Below are 21459 nucleotides of genomic sequence, written 5' to 3' on the forward strand. Positions count from 1 at the left end.
ATGTTCGTAGACGGTTGCATTCTGTTTGGGGAAGTTTCAAACAGAGGGATTAATACGCTTAAAGAGATCTTGAGAGAATATGAGGTTTGTTCGGGGCAGTGTGTTAATTTTGAAAAATCCACAGTTTTTTTAGCTCGAATGTAAATGATCAAGATAAGAACTTGGCTTTTCAGATTCTTAATGTTTGATGTTCAACTGACCCAGAAAAATATTTAGGACTTCCAAATTTGGTGGGACGAAAAAAGAAAATGGCTTTTCAAAATCTGAAAGACAGATTGAAACAGAAGATTAACAGCTGGAGCATTAGGTACATTTTGCAAGGGGGCAGAGAGGTTTTTATAAAAGCCGTTTTGCAAGCAATTCCCACATATATGATGGCATGTTTTCTTCTCCCAAAGTCTTTGTGTAGGGATTTGGAAAACATAATGGCTTCCTTTTGGTAGAATAAAAGCAATGGTAGGAGAAGGATGCATTGGTGTGATTAGAAGTCTTTAAGCGCACTCAAGGAGAATGGTGGCATGGATTTTCGCGATTTGAATCTTTTTAATTTTTCATTATTGGCCAAAAAAGGTTGACTTTTGTTATGTAAACCTAATTCGTTACTAGCGCGTACTTTGAAGGCTAAATATTATAAAGATTCTGATTTTTTAAAATCTAAGGTTGGGTAATTTACTGTCCTTTACCTGGCAGAGTCTGTGGGCTGTGATGGGACTCCTTTTGAAAGGATTGGGATGAATGATCGGTGATAGTCAGACTGTTCTATTTGGAATGATGCTTGGTTCCTAGAATTGATGAGATTAGATGTCAGAATCCGATTACTAATTCGAGTATTTTAAAAGTTACAGATTTGATTGATTCTAATACAAGGAGATGGAATGCTGAGTTGATTCATACTACCTTTTCGGAGAATGATGCAAAGAGGATTTTATGTATCCCTTTCTCTTTGAGTTTGCATGAAGACTACATCATCTGGCGAGGAGAATCGACCGGAGAGTATTCAGTTTGAAGTGGGCACAAAGTTCTTTTACATGATGGCAAGGCTCAAGTACAGGGTAGTTACAAACAATTTTACAAGAGATTATGGAACTTAGATTTACCTCTAAAATAAAGATTACAATTTGGAGATGCTCACGTAACTATCTGCAATTTACATTATCGAAGAATGATAGGGTATGCAACCTGCAGAAGATGCCAATCGGGAGCGAAAACGAGTGAGCATTTGTTTAGGAATTGTTCTATTGCAAAAGAAACATGGGAGAGGTTAAATATTGTTTGGCCTGCTTCAGAAGAACATACCAATTTTACAGAATGGCTTAAAAACTTTTTTGAGTCTCATTCTATTGTTATATGCAGGGTGTTTGTGTGCGCATTATGGGGGATTCGGACTTCCAGAAATAGATTCATTCATGAGGGGGAAATGAGATCGGGGTCTCAAGTTGCAGATTTTGTTACTAACTACCTACATGAGTTAGATGGTTTGACTTTGCTTTTACCTGAAAGAAGGATCCACACGACCAGATAGGTTGCTCCACAAGGGTTGAGATTTAAGATCAATTTTGACGCAGCTTTCAATAGACAAAAAAATGAATCGTGTTCTGGGTTAGTGGTTAGAAACGGAGAAGTTATTTGTTCAAAAACTATTATTAATGCGAATATACTTTCTGGTTTCGTAGCTGAAGCGTTGGCTTGTCTCCAGACAATCAATCTGGGTTTACACCTTGGGTTGAGGGACGTAGAGTTGAGGGTGACTCTTGGTCGGTTATTTGTAAGCTGCAAGAGACGAAAGAAAATAGATCTGCGATTGCTGAGTTCATTGAAGATTCAAAGAAATTGTCCATGGGTTTCAAATATTGTGGTTTTCTTTTCATCAACATGGAAGCCAACGAGGTTGCTCACATTATTGCTACTGAAGGTATTAAAAAAGGGGAGAACACTTATTTGTTGCAGATGGTTCCTTATGGCACTGCAGTGGTGGCGGATGCTGAGCGGAGATGGACGAACTACTTGACGGAGACAAAAGGTCGGAGAGTTGAAGAGGAGAGTGAAAAGGGTTATAAAGGAAACTAACTGTGTGTGTTTTCAAGCAGGGTTGCATATCTAAGATTTTTTTGGTTCTTAAGATGTTATCTGTTGAACTGATGGGTGATAATTGTGATTTTTGACGTCTTTTCCCATTCGATGTTGCTGCTTTCGAGAGGGGGATTTTCTTGGATTACAGTTGGGGCGCAAGGTCTCTAGAGCTCTCCTGTCGTTTCTGCTACTGGTTTTTGTTGGTTGGGCTACGTTATTTTGTTTTTTGTTTTCATTTCGTTTCTTTTTGGACCATATTTTTGTTTTGGTGTTTGGATTGGGTGTGTTTCATTTGTTTGGGCCTGACTTCAATAAAAATCCAGAATTTCTTCAAAAAAAAATTGTAAATTAGGTCAAATTTTGTTATTAGTCCTAGTATTATGTGTAAGTTACAGATACAATTCATATACTCTAATTTGATCAATTTTAAGTATTATACTTTTTGAATTTTGAAAATTCAATCCCGACTCAAACGATGGAAGTGAGATTTATTAGGTCAAATTCGACTATAAGTTTTGTACTATCCATAAGTTGTGGTTTAGTTCATGTTTTTCAATTTGATCATTTTTTATCTTTATACTTTTCAAATTTTGAAAGTTTAGTTTTAACTCAAATGGAAGCCATTAAATTCATGAACTAAAATAGCATTTTTTTTAGTATTATATCGAAATAAAAAACTAACATTACATATGTATAATATATTTACCACGTAAGATTCTGAAATTAGTAGAAATTAACCATTGTAATTTGAGTCATGACCAAGGACGAATTCAAAGGTGACTTCCCCCAATAAAATTTCTTTCGAAGTCCTTTAAAATATTATAAATTAATATAATAATAAAATTGTATTTTTAATTCTCTAAAAATTTATAATTTCAAGTCCAACCTCCAAAACTTGTTACCAGTCACCACCTAAAAATAACTAATTTTAAATAAATAAACTAAATCGGTAACAGCAGAAACTACTAACATATATATCTTGGCATACGTTTGTTTTCAAAATTATAGTATAGCAGCCATGCAGAATAAGGCAATTTTGGTATAACTTTTCAGTAAACTAAACGCTTGTTTTCAAAAAGGGAGACTTCGGCATTGCTGCTTCAGGCTCTTAAATTTCTTTGAAAGAAACGATTGAAGAGATTAACTTACTAAACTTATGAAAATCGATACCATGGAATCGATTAATCAAGACTCAAAAATAAAATCAAAACCCAACTTTAAAGAAACATGACACTAAAAATGAATTATCTTTGCATAGTCAAATTAAAAATCTTATAAATTTTGTAAAAAATTCAAGAAATTTTTTTATGTATTTATATATATTTATAATATATTTATAATTTTCAATTTTTTAAAAAGAATTTAGACTTTTATATAAAATCATAGTCACGTTATTATTTCATTAGTCGGTCAGCAGGGGCAAAGCCAGAACAATTTTGTAGCAGGGCCGGATGAAATTTTAATTTTTTATAGTATATATCTTTATAATTTTTAAAGGATTAAATTAAATTTTTAAAATTTTAGGGGGGGCAAAGTGTAACTTTACCTTTACTAATTTAAAATTTTTAAAAAATCTTAAAGACCTAAATAGTAATTTTACATTTTAGGGGGACCGAGGCCATACCAGCCAGATTCGCCCTTATCGGTCGGGTGATTAAAAATTTCTAAAACATTAATCACCAATCACCAAAAACAAAAATTTATTCATAGTTAAAATAACAATATCTCCTATACATTATATTAAAACAGGTGAGCTCCATTGACAATGGAACAAAATAATGTATAGAGAGAGTATCTTTTCTAGTTCCAGTATTCCTTTCAGAATTTTGGGTTAATGATTAAAAACCTGACATTGAAAAACTAACAAGGGTGAAGGCAAAGTACAGGCCAAAAGAAATGAATTTTAAGTATTTTCAACATTTAGGGAAGTTAGGAGGCTGTCATCTCACCATGATGATATCAAATCAGTGTCTTGGTGACTGATGAAAAAGTAACAGTTGCATTTCGTCAATACCTGCGTGACTACTCTTAAACCATAACAATGACCAATTAATTGAGATTGCTTAATTAAATTTCATGATATCTATATTCCTATAAATAGTATTTATGAAATAATGTAGTGCTTGGATTGATTTCTCTAATGCTCAACAGTGTCTGAGGGTTTACTGGCCTCAGTCGGCGCTGGGTTTGATTTCTCTTCTTCTTGAGGTGCTTTTTATTTAGGCTTGAAGGGACTGTGCAAATTAAGCAAAGGAAAACAAAATTTTTAGACATTTAAGGGAAAGCTTGGAGATAAGGTGATGGGTTGATGGGGAATGGAAGTGGAGCATGCTGCGAGGTTGATGATAATGATGAATGGGTATGAGTATTTAGTTTTTCTTTTAACTGAAACAGGTATTTGGGGTTAGTGGAGAGGTTTTAGAAAAACCATATTTTATAATTTTTTATATTTTAAATATTTTTATGTGCTCCTCCAACTCCAGTTCAAATAGTTAACATCACTAACTATTTTTGTTAGAAAATTAACCTTAATTTTTCCTAAAAAAAACTCTTTCCAACTCATCATATTGATAATTTTTATTTTATGTTGGAATTGATATTTTAAGAAAAATCCATGTTAACATTTTAATCCTTATAAATAATAGTATTAATTATTTGAAATGATAATATTATAAAACTAAAAAAATAAATTATTTCAAATTAAAGTATAAGAATCAATTCTCAATTTGAACATAATCACCAAAATCAAAATTTAATTATATACATTTCATTCTTACAATTTAAACAACAAATAAAATTGAAATTAAAAGTTTTAAATTCATGTTTCCTAACTAAATATTAAAATAAGTTACTTCGGGTCTACAAGAATGATAAATCTCCAAGCTAGTATTTAATTATGTTCAATCAATTTCTTTCAAAATATTGTTTAAACTCAACTAACTACATTGATGAAGGTACATGCGCACATTTTTGCTATGTGTAGTTTTTGTCTTCAAATTAGGTGGAATGCTATGTTCCCAACGGAAGCATGAAGACCTAGGTATCGGATGGCTTACATTTTTCTAGATGGTCTCTCTATAAGGGAGGACTTGTGGGCGACTTCTCGATTTTCTGTCATCTGGCTTACTATTTAGGTGTCCTTTTTGCTTTCCATGTGTCCTTGCATAGATAGTGGTATGACAATGTTCCCCCAATTCAAGTTGAGAGGGGAATTACAAAATGGCTTTCTTCGAGACATCTTGTCATCTTAGTCCTTTTTCTTTAACAACTTGCTCCGAATAGTGGTCTTGTTTAATAGTCAAACATTGTAACAAAACTTTTAATATTCTACCATAAATGCACTTTAAGGACTGTGTTCTTAAGGAGTAGTGATAATGATAAACAATAGCCTTTTGGAACAAGTAGTGAGTTGCCATTGAATGTTGCTTGTTTTTCAAAACAATAAGTTTTGAGAGATAGATCTATATATTTTTTGGGTTTTCTTCTTTGGGGTTACTTTACCTTATTTGTTTTTCAAATTTCTACAATTGTTCTTATCGTTTCCCTAGCCTTAGTTGATTTTTGCAATGATTTCTGCATTCTAGGAGTTTTTTTTGCTTTTATTCATCTAGTAGCTCTTCCTTTTTATATTGTTAGGGTTGTTTTTTTGTTGTTTTTCTAAAAAAATGGCCAAGGGAGATAGAAGGTCCGGGAAGACTTAAAGTAGAGGTGATGGTTGTATTGATCGTGATTCACCGAAAGAGGTGGTGAAGGATCGAAAAACTACCAAGAAAAAGTCCGGAAAGGTTATTGCCATAAAGTCCAAATGGAGGAGTGATTAACCTTAGCTACCATGCTCTAACAACCCGTCGGAAGATGAAGAATCTGTTGATATGTCATGGGCTATTTGTAAAACATCATAACTATGAATTCAATATCTAAGAAGGGTTGCATAATCTAATTGATGTATTTGGCCCTAATTCTAATGATGGGAAGCCTAAGTTCTTCCTTCCGTTGTTTTTTCTTGAAGCGGGTTTTACTCTTCCCCTTTTGGAATTCATTCGAGATGTTCTTTATAACTTCAACATGGCACTAGGGCAATTGACAAGTCTCTCTTAGTGGTTATTGATTGGGTTTTTTTTATCCTGTTTTGTAAGAAAGGCGTATACCTTTTCGTCTGGATATTTTGGTATATGTATTTCCTCTGGGAATTAAATAAGGAAAAGCTTCTTAGGTTGTTTGAGTTTGCCCCTTAAGCAACTTCTCCCCAGACGAGGAACCTATTTTATAAGGAGGAGGAGACAATGAATGTTGATTATAGTAAGTGTATCATTGTAGAATTGAAGTTTGGTAAGAGATTTGGCTTTTCCACCGAACAGACGTGCCACTCTACTAGGAAATGCTATTATCGTCCATGTTTACAAGATATTTTTGGGGCTTCCACTAGCTCAAGATGATAAACCAAAAGGGGATATTGGTTCTACCTCTCGACATTACTTTAAGAAGTGTCTTCAAGTATTGTTTAGAGGAGAGAGGTGTTAACGGGTACACTACTCAATACATAGTGAAAGAATTTTAAAATGATGAGACTATGCCCTTGGCAACATATGCTTTCCCTTTTCATATCAAATCTGGGATAGCTAGATGCCTTCGGGGGCTGACTTAACAGCCTAACTATATTATCAAGTTTTTCCATCTACATGATCATATATAGGAGGTGCCACTAGATGCTAGTCAAATTATCCCTTATACTAGTCAAATTATCCCTTATACTAGCCAAATTATCCCTTATATCAAGTTTGGTAATGGTTTCTTATATAATTGTTTTTGTCGTTATTACATGCATTTTTTATAAGGGGTAGCGGAAGAAGATCGTATTCAAGTTGTTCAACTCGAGAAATAAAGATTTGGATCTAACTCAAAAAGAGTGAATATTGCCATCATGCATCGTTGAAATGTTGCAAGTGCATTGCATAAACCAAAAGGTATTTTCCTAAAAGCAAACGTACCATATGGACAAATAAAGGTTGTTTTATGTTGGTCCTCCAGAGCTATAACTATTTGGTTATATCCCGAATAACCATCTAAAAACTAATAGAATTTATTACCTGTCAGTGGATCTAACATTTGATCGATAAAAGGCAACGGAAAATGGTCATTCCGAGTGGCTTTATTCAACTTTCTATAATCAACACAAATTCTCCAACCAGTAACAGTTCTCATTGGAATCAGCTCGTCACGCTCATTTTCAATAATCGTGATTCCACCTTTCTTCGGCATACACTGTACAGGACTTACCCATGAACTATCTAAAATAGGATAGATAATACCTGCATCTAACCATTTGATTACTTCCTTTCTCACAACTTCTTTCATAATAGGGTTGAGCCTCCTTTGTCCATCAATTCAAGCTCTCTCAACTTCCTCTAAAATAATTTTATCCATGCAAAAAAAATGGCTTATACCTCGAATATCAGCTATGGTCCAACCAATTGCTTTATTAAATTTCTTTAAAACATCAATTAGTTACTCCTCTTGATATTTTGTCAATTCTGCTAAAATAATCACAGGCAAAGTGGAACAGTCACTTAAATAAACATATTTCAAATGGAAAAAAAGTACCTTTAGTTTGAGTTTAAGTGGTTCTTCAATTGACAACTTGGGTTGTCCAAATTCTCTGACTTCTAACTCCAACAGTTCAAACCATGTGGATTGAATAAAATTTCTCGGATTGGCTTCCATCAAAGCCATGTTTTCTTCACATTTTTCATCCTTCAAAGGGTCAAACTCTAAGGCTTCCTCTAATGGATCTTCTTCAAAATTACTTTTCGTAGAAACTAAGGTTTCTATTTCTTCCATAACTAAAAACTCTTCTGTTGGATCGAAAAATTTCATCGCTTTAAGAATGTTAAAAGTTACCTGATCGTCTTGAACTCGCATGGTGAATTCACCTTTCTACACATCAATTAACGTTCTTCCCGTAGTTAAGAAAGGTCTCTCAAGGATGATCAACACTTTCTTATCTGCTTGAAAATCTAAGACAATGAAATCAGCAGGAAAAATAAACTTGTCAACTTTTACCAAAACATCCTCAATCTTTCCCTCGGGATATGCTAAAGAACGATCCGCTAGCTGAAGCGTCACAGTTGTAGGTCTTACTTCACCTATCCCTAGCATTTTTAAAATAGACTTAGGCATCAAGTTGATACTCGCTCCTAAGTCACACAAAGCTTTACCACAGTAAGATTCACTAATGTTACAGGGTATCGTAAAGCTTCTTGGGTCTTTCAATTTTGGTGGTAGCGTGTTCTGCAGGAACGCATTGCACACTTTTGTCAAAGCAACAGTCTAAAGCTTCCACCAACGGAATATTGATGTGTAATTGCTTCAGAACATCCAAAAACTTCTTGAATTGTACCTTCTGTTTCTACTTGTGTTGCTGTAATCTTTGCAGATATGAAGGTGATGGCACTTTCAGTTGAATCGGACAACTCTTCTGAGTAGGTAAATCTGCATCCAAAGAAGATGTTAAAGTATCTGAATTCACTGAGTTAGGATTTACCTTGTCAATTTTTGCAGATTCTGACTCTTTTGGTGTAGGAACTTCAACAGCTGGTTAACTTTCCTCCTTCTTAACAGGCTTATCTTCGATATCAATCAATCGGGGTTCAAAAATTTTACCACTTCGCAATGCCACTGCCTTACTATGTTCTTTACCCAAATTTCTTGTATTCTCAATACTGCATGGCAAGGTTCCTTGCGGTCTATTGCGAAGCTCCGTAGCTAACTGACCCATTTGGTTTTCCAAATTTTTCAGTGTTGCTACATGGCTCTGGATCAAAGCGTCATTCTTTGCCATGTACGCTTTCAATAAGTTCTCCAAATTGTTTGATGACTCAGCTTGAGCTGATAAAACCCTTGAAATTGTTGAGTCTCTGCTGCATAAAGTTGTTGTTCGATCCATTTCCTTGGTTGCTCCAAGAAAAGTTAAGATGATTACGCCATTAAGGACTGTATAAGTTGGACTAGAGTCCTTATCCACTCCTATTTTGATGTTGGTTCCCCACATAGTACACTGACTCGGGATTCGATAGACAATTCTCAAAAGAATGACCTTCGCCACAGTACACATGAGAAACTACTTCAAACGGACTTGGTGGCTGAGCTACGAAATTATCAGCACTATTAGCGGTAAACTGTTTTAACATAGAGGAAATAGATGATACCTGAGCTGATAAAGAAGTGAGGGCATCAACTTAATGAAATTCGGTTACACGTCTTCCTGAAGCCATTCGATTTGTTGGCCATTGATAATTATTGCTTGCGATCCTCTCGATGATCTCAGAAGCCTCATTATAAGACTTAAACAAAATTGCACCATTCGCAGAAGTATGTACCATTAATCTTGTATGTGCATTGAGACCATTATAGAATGTCTCCAACTGAATACAATAAGGAATCCCATGATGAGGACACTTATGAAGTAACTCCTTAAATCGTTCCCAAGCCTCATATAAAGACTCGTCATCCATTTGTTAGAAAGTTGTTATCTTATTCCTCAACTTATCATTTTTGCTAGGTGGGAAATACTTAACAAAAAAATTTTCTGCTAATTCTTGCCATGTAGACATAGAACTTGGTGGCAACGAATTGAGTCATGCTCGTGCTCGATCTCGCAACGAGTACGGGAACAACTTCAACATCAGTGTGTCTTCAGTCACACCGGCTATCTTGAATGAATCACTCACCTACATAAACAATCGAAGGTGGAGATGTGGATTTTCTGTGGACGTACCACTGAATTGGCCCACCGTTTGGAGCACTTGAAACATCACTGGTTTCAATTCAAATTGGGCTGCCTCAATATTTGGCCTTCTAATTCCTGGATTTAACTCACTGAAAAGTGGCACAGCTATTGCCTGATGCATCGGTCCCTATCATCGGTAATAAGGATGAGATTTCGTACATGATTGGCTTCATTACCTTGGTCTTGATTTTGATTTCCAAAGTCCATCTCGACTTGTCTTTGAATTGTTCATTCATGTCTTCTTTGTCTGAAAGTTCGCTCAAATTCAGGGTTTACTAGGATTAAATCGATAATCCGATCTATGCTCATAAACACCTCGAAAAGAAAATCACAAAATTAAAACGAATAAGTTAATAATGTTAGAAATAACCAAATTGGGAATAAATAATTTCACAAAAAATGACTATGGCAACAGTTAACAATCCCCGGCAACGGCGCCAAAAACTTGTAATGCTGGGGTTTGTGCAAGTTTACACAGTCGTTATCAAGTAATAAATAAGTATCGAGTTATCGTCTCCACAATCATTGTATTTTTGTCAAGTCATTTAATTGTAAAATTATATTAACAACTTGGTAAATAAAAACACAATATGATTTGAAAGTGATGATTAAAATTAAATATATTAAACTAAATGCAACGATCCATAATGCAAATTATCCTAAACATGCAACTATATGAATGAAATAAATTTTAGTAGAATTAAAAACAATTTGCAATTATAACATAAATAAACTAGGACAATTACTTTAATTAAACTCAATTTATTATCAACATGTTTAATAATATTCGGAAAAACATTCCATGGCAACTCAATCTTTCATGAGTTTGAAAACCATATTAGGTCCTTTCGAAATACTTTACTTAGTAAATACCCATTTTATTGATCCTTATTTACTAAGGGTTTCTTAGTATTCGTGTGAGGTAACAAGGATGTGTCAGATTTGAAATGGTTTAATCATACAAATTTAAAAACTATGCAGATAACAAAGCTTGGTCAGAGTTGTTATGCAACCTACAATTTAATCGAGTCTGGATATAAATTAAGCATGCACATTTCAATTGTGTGTTCATTAGCCGTCGTCTGGTTAGGAACCCTTAACTAATTCAGGTGCATTTAAAAATACAAACTTGATTTTAGTTGAAAACATGATCGATTGAGGCACAAACATTATAAACATGAATCTAATAAATATTGTTGTAAACAAGAACAATGAACACATAGCAAATATTTTTAAATTAAATTAAAGAAAAAACGATTAAACCCAATTCAAAGTGGTTGTCACCCAAGACTCTGAATGACGAGTGCACCTTCGTTCCTTCGCTTTGCTCCTTTGTCGATTACTCTCCAAGGTGGCCAACCAATGGCTATTTAGGAGGCTTAATTGCTAAAATCTCTATGAAGAGATGATTCTAGGCATGGAGAGATGGAAGAATACTAAAAGAATTAAGAGAAGAGAGAAAGATGAGGAATGAGATATATTTGATGCGTGATGAGGGATAATTAGAAATGAGGAAATGGGGTCTTATTTATAGATGAAAAGAAGAGGATAGTTTGCTAAAAATAGGAGGTTTCATCTCTTCAAGCATCTTCAGTTGGTGGCCGACCATGAATTGAGAAAATTGAGCTGATTTTTGTTTTATTTTTGCTAAATTCAAATGCCACAACAACTCAAGACAGAGACTCAGTCAAGTGTAAATCTTCGGGTAAATCTCTAATTTCTTCAGCATTGCAAGGACCTTTTACAATAAAACCAAAAAATGGTTTGTGCACAACCATGTGTGGCTAAAAATTGGATTGACTTCGTCAAAAATTTGGACGATTTTATAATCCAACAAAGTTATCAGTCTTGTCCAAAAATAAATCAATAAATTAGAGAAACAAAGAACAAAATTTATCCAATTTAAATAATTAATTACAACCCAATTTATTAATGAAATATTTTAAATTAAATTATTAAATATAAAATTATATTTAATAATTTAATTTAATCATGCATGACCAATTTTATGTATTAAAATATATTATATTCAAATAAATATAAAATAAGCCATTTTATGCATGAAAACTACATAGTAAAGGATAAAATCACATTTTAATAATTTCTATGTCCTATTTTCATATTTTCACATATTTCATTAATTTATTAAACAATTACTTAATTTTAACAACGAAATTAAGCACAAAGATGATAAATTACATAGGAAAAATCCTATATATTTTTCAGTTTACAACAGGCTACAAATCTTATCTCCCTAAAATTGTAGTACAGCAGATTAAAGCCGCAAACCTTATCTCCCTGAAGTTATAGTAGAACAGGTTAAAAATAAACAAATCTTATCTAGCTAAAGTTGCAGTAGAGTAGATTAAAGATAGGCCACAAATCTTATCTCCCTAAAATTACTGTGGAGAAAATTAAAGCTGCAAACCTATCTCCCTAAAGTTGTAGCGGAGCAAATTCAAGTTACAAGTCTTATCTCCCTAAAATAAGAGTGGAGTGAATCGAAGCAACAATTCTTATACCCCTGAAGATTCAGTGGGTTGGAATGAGGCTACGTGAAGAATAGGAACACCAAAGAAGTCAAGATTTTACGAGACCGAGCAAAGAGAGACAGCTATAATAGCCCAATTTGCCAGGGCCTATTTACAAAAAAAACCCAATTACAGACCTAATTACAATACCCAAATGGCCAAAATCAAAATGGCCCAAAACCTAAAAAAACCCTAGCCCACAACACCTAAAGAAAAAGCAAAGAAAAAAACCCTAAGTGCGTCGCACCTAGGCCTGCCACTGCCATATCGCCTCTACCACTACCACCACCTGCTCCATCGCCCATCAACCACCCTACAAAACTAAAGCAAACACTCAAAGTAACAAGAACAGTTTGTAAATTGGCTATAAAAGCCACAATATAGATTGAAATCAGTTGTTCGAAAAAAAAAAAGAAAATAGAAATAAAGAGCAGCCAAAATTTTCGAAGGTTTTCTTATCTTTATTCATTTTTTTGATACACGAAAGGTCCCGAAAGGTCCCTTCTCCCTTTGGCCATTTTTGGCCACTTTTTCTAAAAAACAACCCCAAATTCGAAATTAAGGGGTCGAAATGATTAAAGAGGCTTTTTTTAGAGAATTTTTTTTGCCACCAGAGACGGCAGCCAATGACCGCGACGGTCCACAGCGACGCCGATGGCCGGAGCATGGCAGGAGGGGAGAATGTGTTCAAAAAAAAAAAAGAACTTTAGAATTTTATTTTTTTTAAAAAAAAGCCTGAAATGCTTTGTTTAAATAGGCCCATTAAACGATGTCGTTTTAGGGCTGGCTTTAATAGCCCCAAAACAACATTGTTTTCCGCGAACCGACCCAATCCGGCCTGAACTGCCTAGAACCCGAGTGTTTTTGGACGAAGGGGCTATTTGCGCCCCTAGTCCTTTCGCTTTTTAAGCGGTTTCAAATTAAGTCATGTTTCTTTTTTAATTTTTACCCCGTTAATTTTATTTGATTGTCAATTTAGTCCCCTGATTTGGCCCCAAAACGATGCCTTTAGGAGATTTGGAACTCTATCTCTTTTGATCCCTAATTATTTTCACACATTTTATTTTGATCCTTATTTCTATTTTATTTTTTTATTATTTACAATTTGTATCCTTAACTTCATTTCGACTTTAATTCAATCATTAATCAATTTAACTTTAATTATTATTATTATTATTATTATTATTATTATTATTAAACTGTTTTATTTAATATTGCTTTATTCATTTGTTTGCTTAATTTCAATTTTTCATTAAACTTTTATTAGTTTTTATTTGTTAATTTACTAATTATTTTTATTTTTATTTATAATTGGCTTGTTTTATTTTCTTTATTTTTGCCCTTATTATTGTTATTCCATTATTTATTTATTTATATTTTTTATATACTTTCAAAATTTATATTATTCATTACTATTATTAATGTTATTATGCATAATAGTACCGTGATTTATTATTACTATTATATCTTTTATATTTTATTAAGTATATTATGCTATTATTACTATGAATTTATAATCATTATTCGTTAAGCATGATATTTTTAATCTTTTAGCCGTTTTTTAAACCATAGCGAATAAATTAAATAACGACATTTCAAATGTTATATCTGTTTTTGCACAATGCATAAAAAAAAGAGATTTTTAAACCGAGATTAATTTTCATTATTTTGGAATTAGAAAATCGTGGTCTAACTTATGGAATATGATTTCTTTTAAAAACTGAGACAATCGAAAATCTTTCAAAATAAATAATTTTTTTTAGCTTTTGTTCTCGTTTTCAAGATCCAATGCATTATGTCTTAGCTTACAGGACATAATCTCTGCTTCTCGATTAATTTGAAATAAGTCATTTTTTTCCTTAAAAATTGATTTAGTTAAATATTTTAACAAAAAATCGCATTTTAAAGTCTCTTCAAATGTTCAATTTTCGACACTAAGACATCAAGTAATCAATTAGGTACCAATTTTGGGCATTACGAAGGTGCTAACCCTTTCTCGAGCATAACCAACTCTCAAACCCGTTTTCCTGAATTTTGTAGACCGAGAATCATTGTTTTAACAAATTAAATCTTTTATTAAAATGATCAAACTACGAGATGATTCGATCACACCTCATAAAAAAAGGACTGGTGGCAAGTCCCATTTTTCGTTTTCAAACAAAAGTCGATTTCAAAAAAAGAGTTTCGACAGTGATAATGAAGGCCAGAAAAGCTCTACGTGCGTTAAAAGGGCTAGTGAAGTTACAAGCTTTAGTGAGAGGACACAACGTGAGAAAGTAAGCCAAGATGACACTTCGTTGCATGCAAGTACTAGTTAAAGTTCAGTCTCGTGTTTTAGACCAAAGAATGAGGCTATCACGTGATGGTTGCAGTCGAAAATCAGCATTTAGCGACACCAACAGTGTATGGGAATCATGGTATCTTCTAGATATATCGGACAGAAGATCATTAGTTAGTGTTTTAAGCCTTTTGTTTATGACTTTATGTGTGGTTTAAAGATTCAGCTTCTTATTTGCCTTTTTTGTATGTCTGTGTGTGTTCTAGTCAAGAGAAGGAAGTAGCATAGCAGATGAGTGGGATGAAAGGCCACACACAGTTGAAGAAGTGAAAGCTATGTTACGACGTAGGAAAGAAGCTGCTTTGAAACATGAAAAGAGCTTGTCACAAGCATTGTCACAACAGGTTCATGTTCCGTCTTGAACCATGTCTTGTTGGATCATATTGTAATGATTCATATAAACTAATAAAATAGATGAGGAGAGCTCGAAGGAGTCCATCAATAGGGGGACAAGATGAGTGGCTTGATCGTTGGATGCCTGCTAAACCATGGGATAACAGAGGAAGAGCTTCAATAGATCAAAGAGATAATGTCAAAACTGTTGAAATGGACACTTCACAGCCTTATTCATATTTAGCACCGAATTATAGAAGAACAAATTCAAACCATGATCACCAAAGGCCTAGTTCACCTCTCCATAGGGCTCAACTTAATGCACAACCTTTCTACCCTTCTCCAATTACACCCTCTCCATCAAAAAAACGTCTGTCTCAAGTACGGTCTGCGAGCCCTCGTTACGTTAGGGAAGATCGAACCCCGTTTTCATCATCACAAACACCAAGTTTAAGGTCCAATTATTATTACACAGGCAAGGTTAGTACTCAAGCTAGTACTAGCATAAACAATGCTACTCCATTGCCTAATTACATGGCAGCCCAGAGGCCGCAAAGCCTAGGATTAGGTCTCAAAGTGCACCAAGACAGAGGCCATCGACACCAAAAAGGGAATGCTATCGTTTCTTGTCCCAGAACCATATGGTATCGAGATGAGGTACGAAGTTTATGGTCATAGCTTGAGGAGCCTGAGTTTTAAAAGTGTAAACGGATTGCAAATCGGATTGGAACAACAATCTAACTATTCATCTTGTTGTACTGAGAGCCTTGGTGGTGAAATGTCACCATCTTCAACTAGTGACCTACGAAGGTGGTTGAAGTGATCCCATCAATGTAGCTGCTGGTTTTTACTAGTTTTATAGTGTGTTTCCATTGTTGATTTTACCAATTATTGGTTGAAATTCAAACTTTATAAGTGAGGCAACTGCGATGAACCCTTCCTCACTGGGATCTTTCTTGAGATTCATAACCAAATTGAGTGTCTAATACTATAAAGTAACTCTGTAATTCTGTTTTATCATAACTTTTTAATATATTGAAGCCTATCATCTTTTCCATGTATGGTATTCAAGTTTGGTAAGTTTCCACCCCCATGAAGATATTGCTCAAAATTTACCATCTTTATTTGGATTCAAAATAAGGATAATTTTATCGTTTTCATCTGTTTTACTGTTTGAAATTAGTCTCATTCAGGTGACTTCATTGCTTTATAAACAACGATAGATGTTAGAGATAGGGCAGAAGCCAGTAGAGATGTCCATTAAAAGAGGGAGTACGCTGAACATGATCTCAATAATGAAGAGGAAACTGAAACACGGCATGTGGTATGTTTTTTCTTTTTATTATTATTTTTTTTTATGCCATTGACCCTCATTGGTCACTTCCAGTCTTAACTTTCCCAGAAATTCATAATAACAATAATGAAGGGGAAATGATATTCGATTGGGTTTCGGGTTGTGAGATACAAAGATACTTGTGCTTCTTTGGGGATGTTTTATATGACATGATATGATTGCACCCATTGCCAGTCTTTTATCTTTTGCAGGTCTTTCATATGGTCTTGGGTTTCTGATCTGTAGATGCCTTTGTAACATGGGAGTTGTAGCTTTCTCTTTCTACATGTGAACAAAAATTAATATTTTTCGTTTTATTACTTGAATTTCAATTTGATAATTAAGTTTATTGTAATTTTAAATTTAAAAATTAAAAATTTGATAGTGTTACATTATGAAATTATACCATATCAAAATTTATGTGTGTTATATTTAATATCATAAAAATCAATTTTGATACATCCTATAATCAGAACCATTATTCATCAGTGTTAGGAATAGTTGCGCGTAATAAAGATGGTTTGGTTATGGCATCGTGTACTTACCCATGTGAGAATATTACAGATCCAACAACGGCTGAAGCCAAGGCATGTGTACAGGCTGTCACCATGGCGGAAGAAATGGGTTTTCGCGAAATATGTGTTGAAGGAGATGAGTTGACGGTCATCAGAAAACTAACCCTTGCAACAGAAAATAGATCAACTATTAGAAGTAATATTCATGCAATCAAAGAGAAATCGTACAGATTTAGCAGCATACAGTTTCAATATGTACCAAGAGAAGCAAATACGGTGGCGCATGAAATGGTGATGGGAGGAAAGAAGTTCGATGGTCATCAATACTGGATGGAAGAGGTACCGTGCACAGTGCAAGACTTGGTGAATCGTGAAAGAATCATTAGAAATGGTGGACGAAATGTTAGCGATGAGTCCGGATGCAACAATAGAGGATAGATCCGATGAACTCAAAAATAGGAAGACTGGAATCGAAAAAGTCAGAAGATGCTAATTCATAGAAAAAGAGTCTCTTATGCGACTGATGCATAAAGAAGGGGTATTTTACCAATAAAGGCCCATTTCCAACTTTTTTACGGAAATGGGCCGATTTCTTAATTATTTATCGGAATAGGCTAAAAAAGGGGAAATTGCGTCCACGTTAGTGCGAAGTGAGGGTATTTGCCAGTAAAGCGCATCCCTGAGGAAGCGCTTTGTCCACATCAGCAGAAAATGCTTCCCTGATGACGCGATTTGTGCTGATGTGGACAAAGCACTTCCTCAGGGACGCGCTTTACCTGTGTTTTTCATCTGTTGGGATTAGGGTTTTTTAGGGTTAAGGGTTAGGGTAGGTTAGGGTTTTTATGGTTTAGGGTTAGGTTTTTTTAGGGTTTATGGTTTTTGTAAGGGTTTAATTAATTAAATTAGGTGTAAGATTAATTAATTAAATTAAATATTAATTAAAAATTAATTAAATTAAATATTAATTAAAAATTAATTAAATTCGGGTTTAGGGTTAAGTAACTAAATTTGTGTTTAGGGTTTTGGAAAAAAAATATATGCAATATAAATTATGTATTATTGTATTTAAAATAATTTTTTTTCTTCAGTAGTATCTGGAAAAAAATTTTAAGAAGAAGTTTCTAAAGGAATAGTATCCAAAACGCTTCAAGCAAGATGCACTGTCAGCAAAATTACTGAAAAATGCTCCCACGTGGACGCTTTTTTTTACAGTGGTATCTGAGAAAATAATTTTGAGAAGATGTTTCTGAAAAAATAGTGTAAAAAACGCTTTAAACAGGATGGACTGTCAGCAAAAGTACTGAAAAAAGCTCCCACGTGGAGCTCTTTTGATACAGTGATATCTGAAAAAATAATTGTGAAATGACCTTTCTGAACAAATAGTGTCAAAAACGCTTCATGCAGTATGTACTTTCAGCAAAATTACTGAGAAAAGCTCCCAAGTGGACACGCTCTTTTTCTACAGTAGTTCCTATTTGGCCTTAGACTATAAATGAGCCAAATTTCATTCCCAGGCTGCATAAGTTACAGTAAGAGAAACTGAGGTTAAAATAGAATAAAAACTGAAGATGAGTGAACGTATTAGTGCTGTTATTTACTATGATGGTGAGGTCCATGACACCGAGAACGGTGTTGTTTTTTTATCGGAGAATATAGTGCGACTGGTTTTTAACCGGAACATAGATTTGACATAACTTCGAAAAAGAATTAGGCGTAAAATCTTCGGAATAACTCTAATAAAAGTTTTGTCTATTAAGTATCAATTTTGTGCTTCGGTTGATTCCGTGAGATATGACTCATTTGACATCAAAGGTCCTCGTAGCTTGGAAGCAATGGTGGAGACTCATCTTGCTAGTGGATCACCCTACCTCGAGTTATATGTACAATTTGCATCGCCAAATGATGCATTTGTGAATTCAACATCTACTGCTGTTCAAGAGGAATACACGACCTCTGTCCGAGACTCTGCTAGTGGGTGGCAAAACACGGAAGCATCCATGTTTTGTAACAATATGGAATACACAACCCCTGCCGAGACTCCATTAGTGCATGAGACATGCACCTCGGTGGGTCGACGTTTGATACTGGAAATACATACTGGGGAACGACATCAACTACTAGTGGTTGGCAATCAACATCTGATTGGGGACGTTATGAAACGTCCACAAGAATGGACTATTTACTCCCAACGACGTCCACCGGTGAGGGAACCTCATTCGTTACAGATGATGGTGGGTCAATGATGAGTCCGATGTGGATCCACCTCGAGAGCTTGGGCCTAATGGTGCAGAAGTTGCATTATTTTCTGAATCGGAGCCTACTCTAACCATACCTGAAGATGAAAGGTGGTTCAGATGAAGAAGAAAATCCACGATTCAAGGCGTACTCGCCTCCAGCCTACATGCATAATGTCGATCTATCTCAAGATGATGCCTTGGAGTTTCTAGATCTACCACACAGAAGACGTGACCGTACAAGTTCATCATTGAATTCGGGTGAACTGAAAGTTGGTAAGGTGTTTTCCAATAAAAATAGTTTTCTTGGTGCATTGAAACAACATAGCATCATGGACGGGATTAACTACAACATGGTTAAATCCAAAACCGATAAGTTTGAGGCCAAGTGTGCAGTGAAAGACAACACATGTTCATGGAAAATTATGGCCTCGTTGAGGAAAAAGACAGGCTTGTGGGAGATTAAAAAGTACAAAGGTTCACATACATATGTTGGCAGTACAGTTTCACTAAACTTCTAGGGTTTCTGAATAATATTGTTATTACGTAATGTTGCATTATTTAACGTACTTTGTTTACAGGTGTTTCACAAGATCATCCAAAGATGGATTTAGATATGTTAGCTGACTTAATACTACTGACGGTGAAGGCAGATCTCAAGACTTCAGTGCCGGTCTTAATTGCCAATATTCGTAGCCAATTGAGGTACATACCCTCTTACCGCAAGGCTTGGATAGTTAAGCAAAAGGCATTAGAAAATATGCATGATGAGTGATATGCTTCATATAATGAAGTGTGGCAGTGGTCTCAGGTGCTGGAGAGATATGTCCCAGGTTGCATAACAGACCTTGAAATGGTGTCTGCGTACTACAACGACCGATTACTCCGTGGATGCCAAGTGTTCAAGTGTCTGTTCTGGAGCTTTAAGCAATGCCGAGACGTATTTCTATACTGCAAGGCGTTGGTACAAATTGACAGTACATTTATGTATGGTGATATACCTATCGACTACTGCTAGCTATGGCACAAGATGACAATGGGAGAATCCTTCCAATTGCATTTGCAATAACACCGGGAGAGTCAGCTGATGACTGGGAATTCTTTCTTTCTAGGTTAAGGAGGCATGTCTACCCCCAACCTGATATTTGCGTTATATCAGATCAGGGCACCAGAATACTAGCCTCAATTGAGCGTCAGGCTAGCCTATGGCATCGCACACACCATCGGTATTGCCTAAGGCACGTTGCGTCAAACTATTACGGGCAATTTCGATCTACAAGTGAACGACGACAAGTAACCAACATGGGTATTTAATCTTTACTAATATAATTTCTTTTGTAATATTCAATTTATTCTGAATGGAAGAGTGGTATATAATTTTTGCTATCATCTTATATTCGCAGGGTATGAGATAAATACGGACCGTTTTCATGAGATGTTGGCGGTTTTGCGTTCAGTTAATGAAGAAGACCATGACTACCTCTGTAACATACCTTTTGAGCAGTGGATACAAGCATATGACGGCGGCCTACGATATGGTCAAATGACCTCGAACTTGGCTGAATGCATAAATTCTGTTCTAAAAGGAACGCGTCATTTACTGATAACATCGGTTGTGTGAGAGACGTATTTTCGTTTAACAGTACTATTTCTGAAGCGAGCAACGAGGTATAAAGGCGAAATGCAGGGAGGCCATGTATGGTGTGCGAAGGTATTGTAAAAAATTAACAAGGCGAAGGCACGGGCCAACACCATGCACACAGTGTGTCACGATCGCGACAACCTATGGTTTCATGTGACTGAGTTTGACAGACCGAGCCAAGGTATTGTTGGCGAGCAATATCGTGTACACTTGACAAATAGGACCTGCGACTGTGGGAGGTTTGACGTACTTCGTTATCCATGCGCTCATGTAATTGCAACTTTTCAGAATCTCTGTCTGGATCCCATGAGCTATGTCGATGAAGTGTACAAAATAGAATACATGTACAACGTGTAGAGACACGTATTCCCACTGGTCCCAGATGAACGTAAATGATCGTCTGTATCGCTTGCTCCGTTTAAGTTGTTACCGGATAGAGATTTGCGTCGTAAACCAAAAGGTCGACCTTACTCGACTAGAATACGTAACAATATGGATATTCAAGAAACAACCAACCAACACAAGTTGTGCAGATGGTGTAGGAACCCCGGCCATACAACTCGATCTTGTCCAAATCGGAATAGCTGATAGTTGTTGTAATAAAATTATGTTGCATTATTTACATTTTATTAAAATGATGGAAAACATTAAAAATATTTCCTTATTCAAAACAACTT

At 35.1% G+C, this 21459-nt stretch overlaps 1 protein-coding gene, 1 long non-coding RNA gene, 1 other non-coding gene and 1 pseudogene across 5 annotated transcripts; 2 read left to right on the forward strand and 2 right to left on the reverse strand.

The window, feature by feature from the left end:
- Window positions 1–617: 617 nt before the first annotated feature.
- Window positions 618–2286, reverse strand: LOC108478642 (uncharacterized). Its single transcript, XR_008276087.1, has 3 exons — window positions 1494–2286; window positions 898–1179; window positions 618–782 (listed from the first exon to the last, which is right to left on the reverse strand). It is a non-coding gene; the product is annotated as an uncharacterized LOC108478642 (long non-coding RNA).
- Window positions 2287–9507: 7221 nt separating this feature from the next.
- LOC128286342 (small nucleolar RNA R71) lies at window positions 9508–9614 on the forward strand. Its single transcript, XR_008276885.1, has one exon. It is a non-coding gene; the product is annotated as a small nucleolar RNA R71 (small nucleolar RNA).
- A 2437-nt stretch (window positions 9615–12051) lies between these two features.
- Window positions 12052–17422, reverse strand: LOC108478102 (uncharacterized). Of its 3 annotated transcripts, none has more exons than XM_053023384.1 (3): window positions 17166–17281; window positions 16937–17071; window positions 12052–12708 (listed from the first exon to the last, which is right to left on the reverse strand). In XM_053023384.1, exons 1-3 carry the CDS (start codon window positions 17225–17227, stop codon window positions 12594–12596), a joined length of 312 nt encoding a protein of 103 aa, XP_052879344.1. In that variant the 5' UTR covers window positions 17228–17281; the 3' UTR covers window positions 12052–12593. The 3 variants fall into 3 exon arrangements, 1 of the variants encoding a protein (XP_052879344.1); XR_008276098.1 differs by lacking the exon at window positions 12052–12708 and adding an exon at window positions 16367–16673 and having other exon boundaries at window positions 17166–17287; XR_008276099.1 differs by lacking the exon at window positions 12052–12708 and having other exon boundaries at window positions 16367–17065; window positions 17166–17422.
- On the forward strand, window positions 14674–17385 carry LOC108478732 (protein IQ-DOMAIN 17-like; annotated as a pseudogene).
- Window positions 17423–21459: the final 4037 nt, after the last annotated feature.

This window comes from Gossypium arboreum, chromosome 12, assembly GCF_025698485.1.
Source record: "Gossypium arboreum isolate Shixiya-1 chromosome 12, ASM2569848v2, whole genome shotgun sequence".
Taxonomy (NCBI): domain Eukaryota; kingdom Viridiplantae; phylum Streptophyta; class Magnoliopsida; order Malvales; family Malvaceae; genus Gossypium; species Gossypium arboreum.

Coding starts and splice junctions, on each gene's coding strand:
- LOC108478102 (XM_053023384.1), bottom strand. CDS start 17,227: ATGACCATCGAACTTCTTTCCTCCCATCACCATTTCATGCGCCACCGT. Junction 17,072..17,165: donor CACCGTATTTGCTTCTCTTG/GTACATATTGAA, acceptor TTCTGTTGCAAG/GGTTAGTTTTCTGATGACCG. Junction 12,709..16,936: donor TCTGTAATATTCTCACATGG/GTAAGTACACGA, acceptor TGTTTGCTTTAG/TTTTGTAGGGTGGTTGATGG.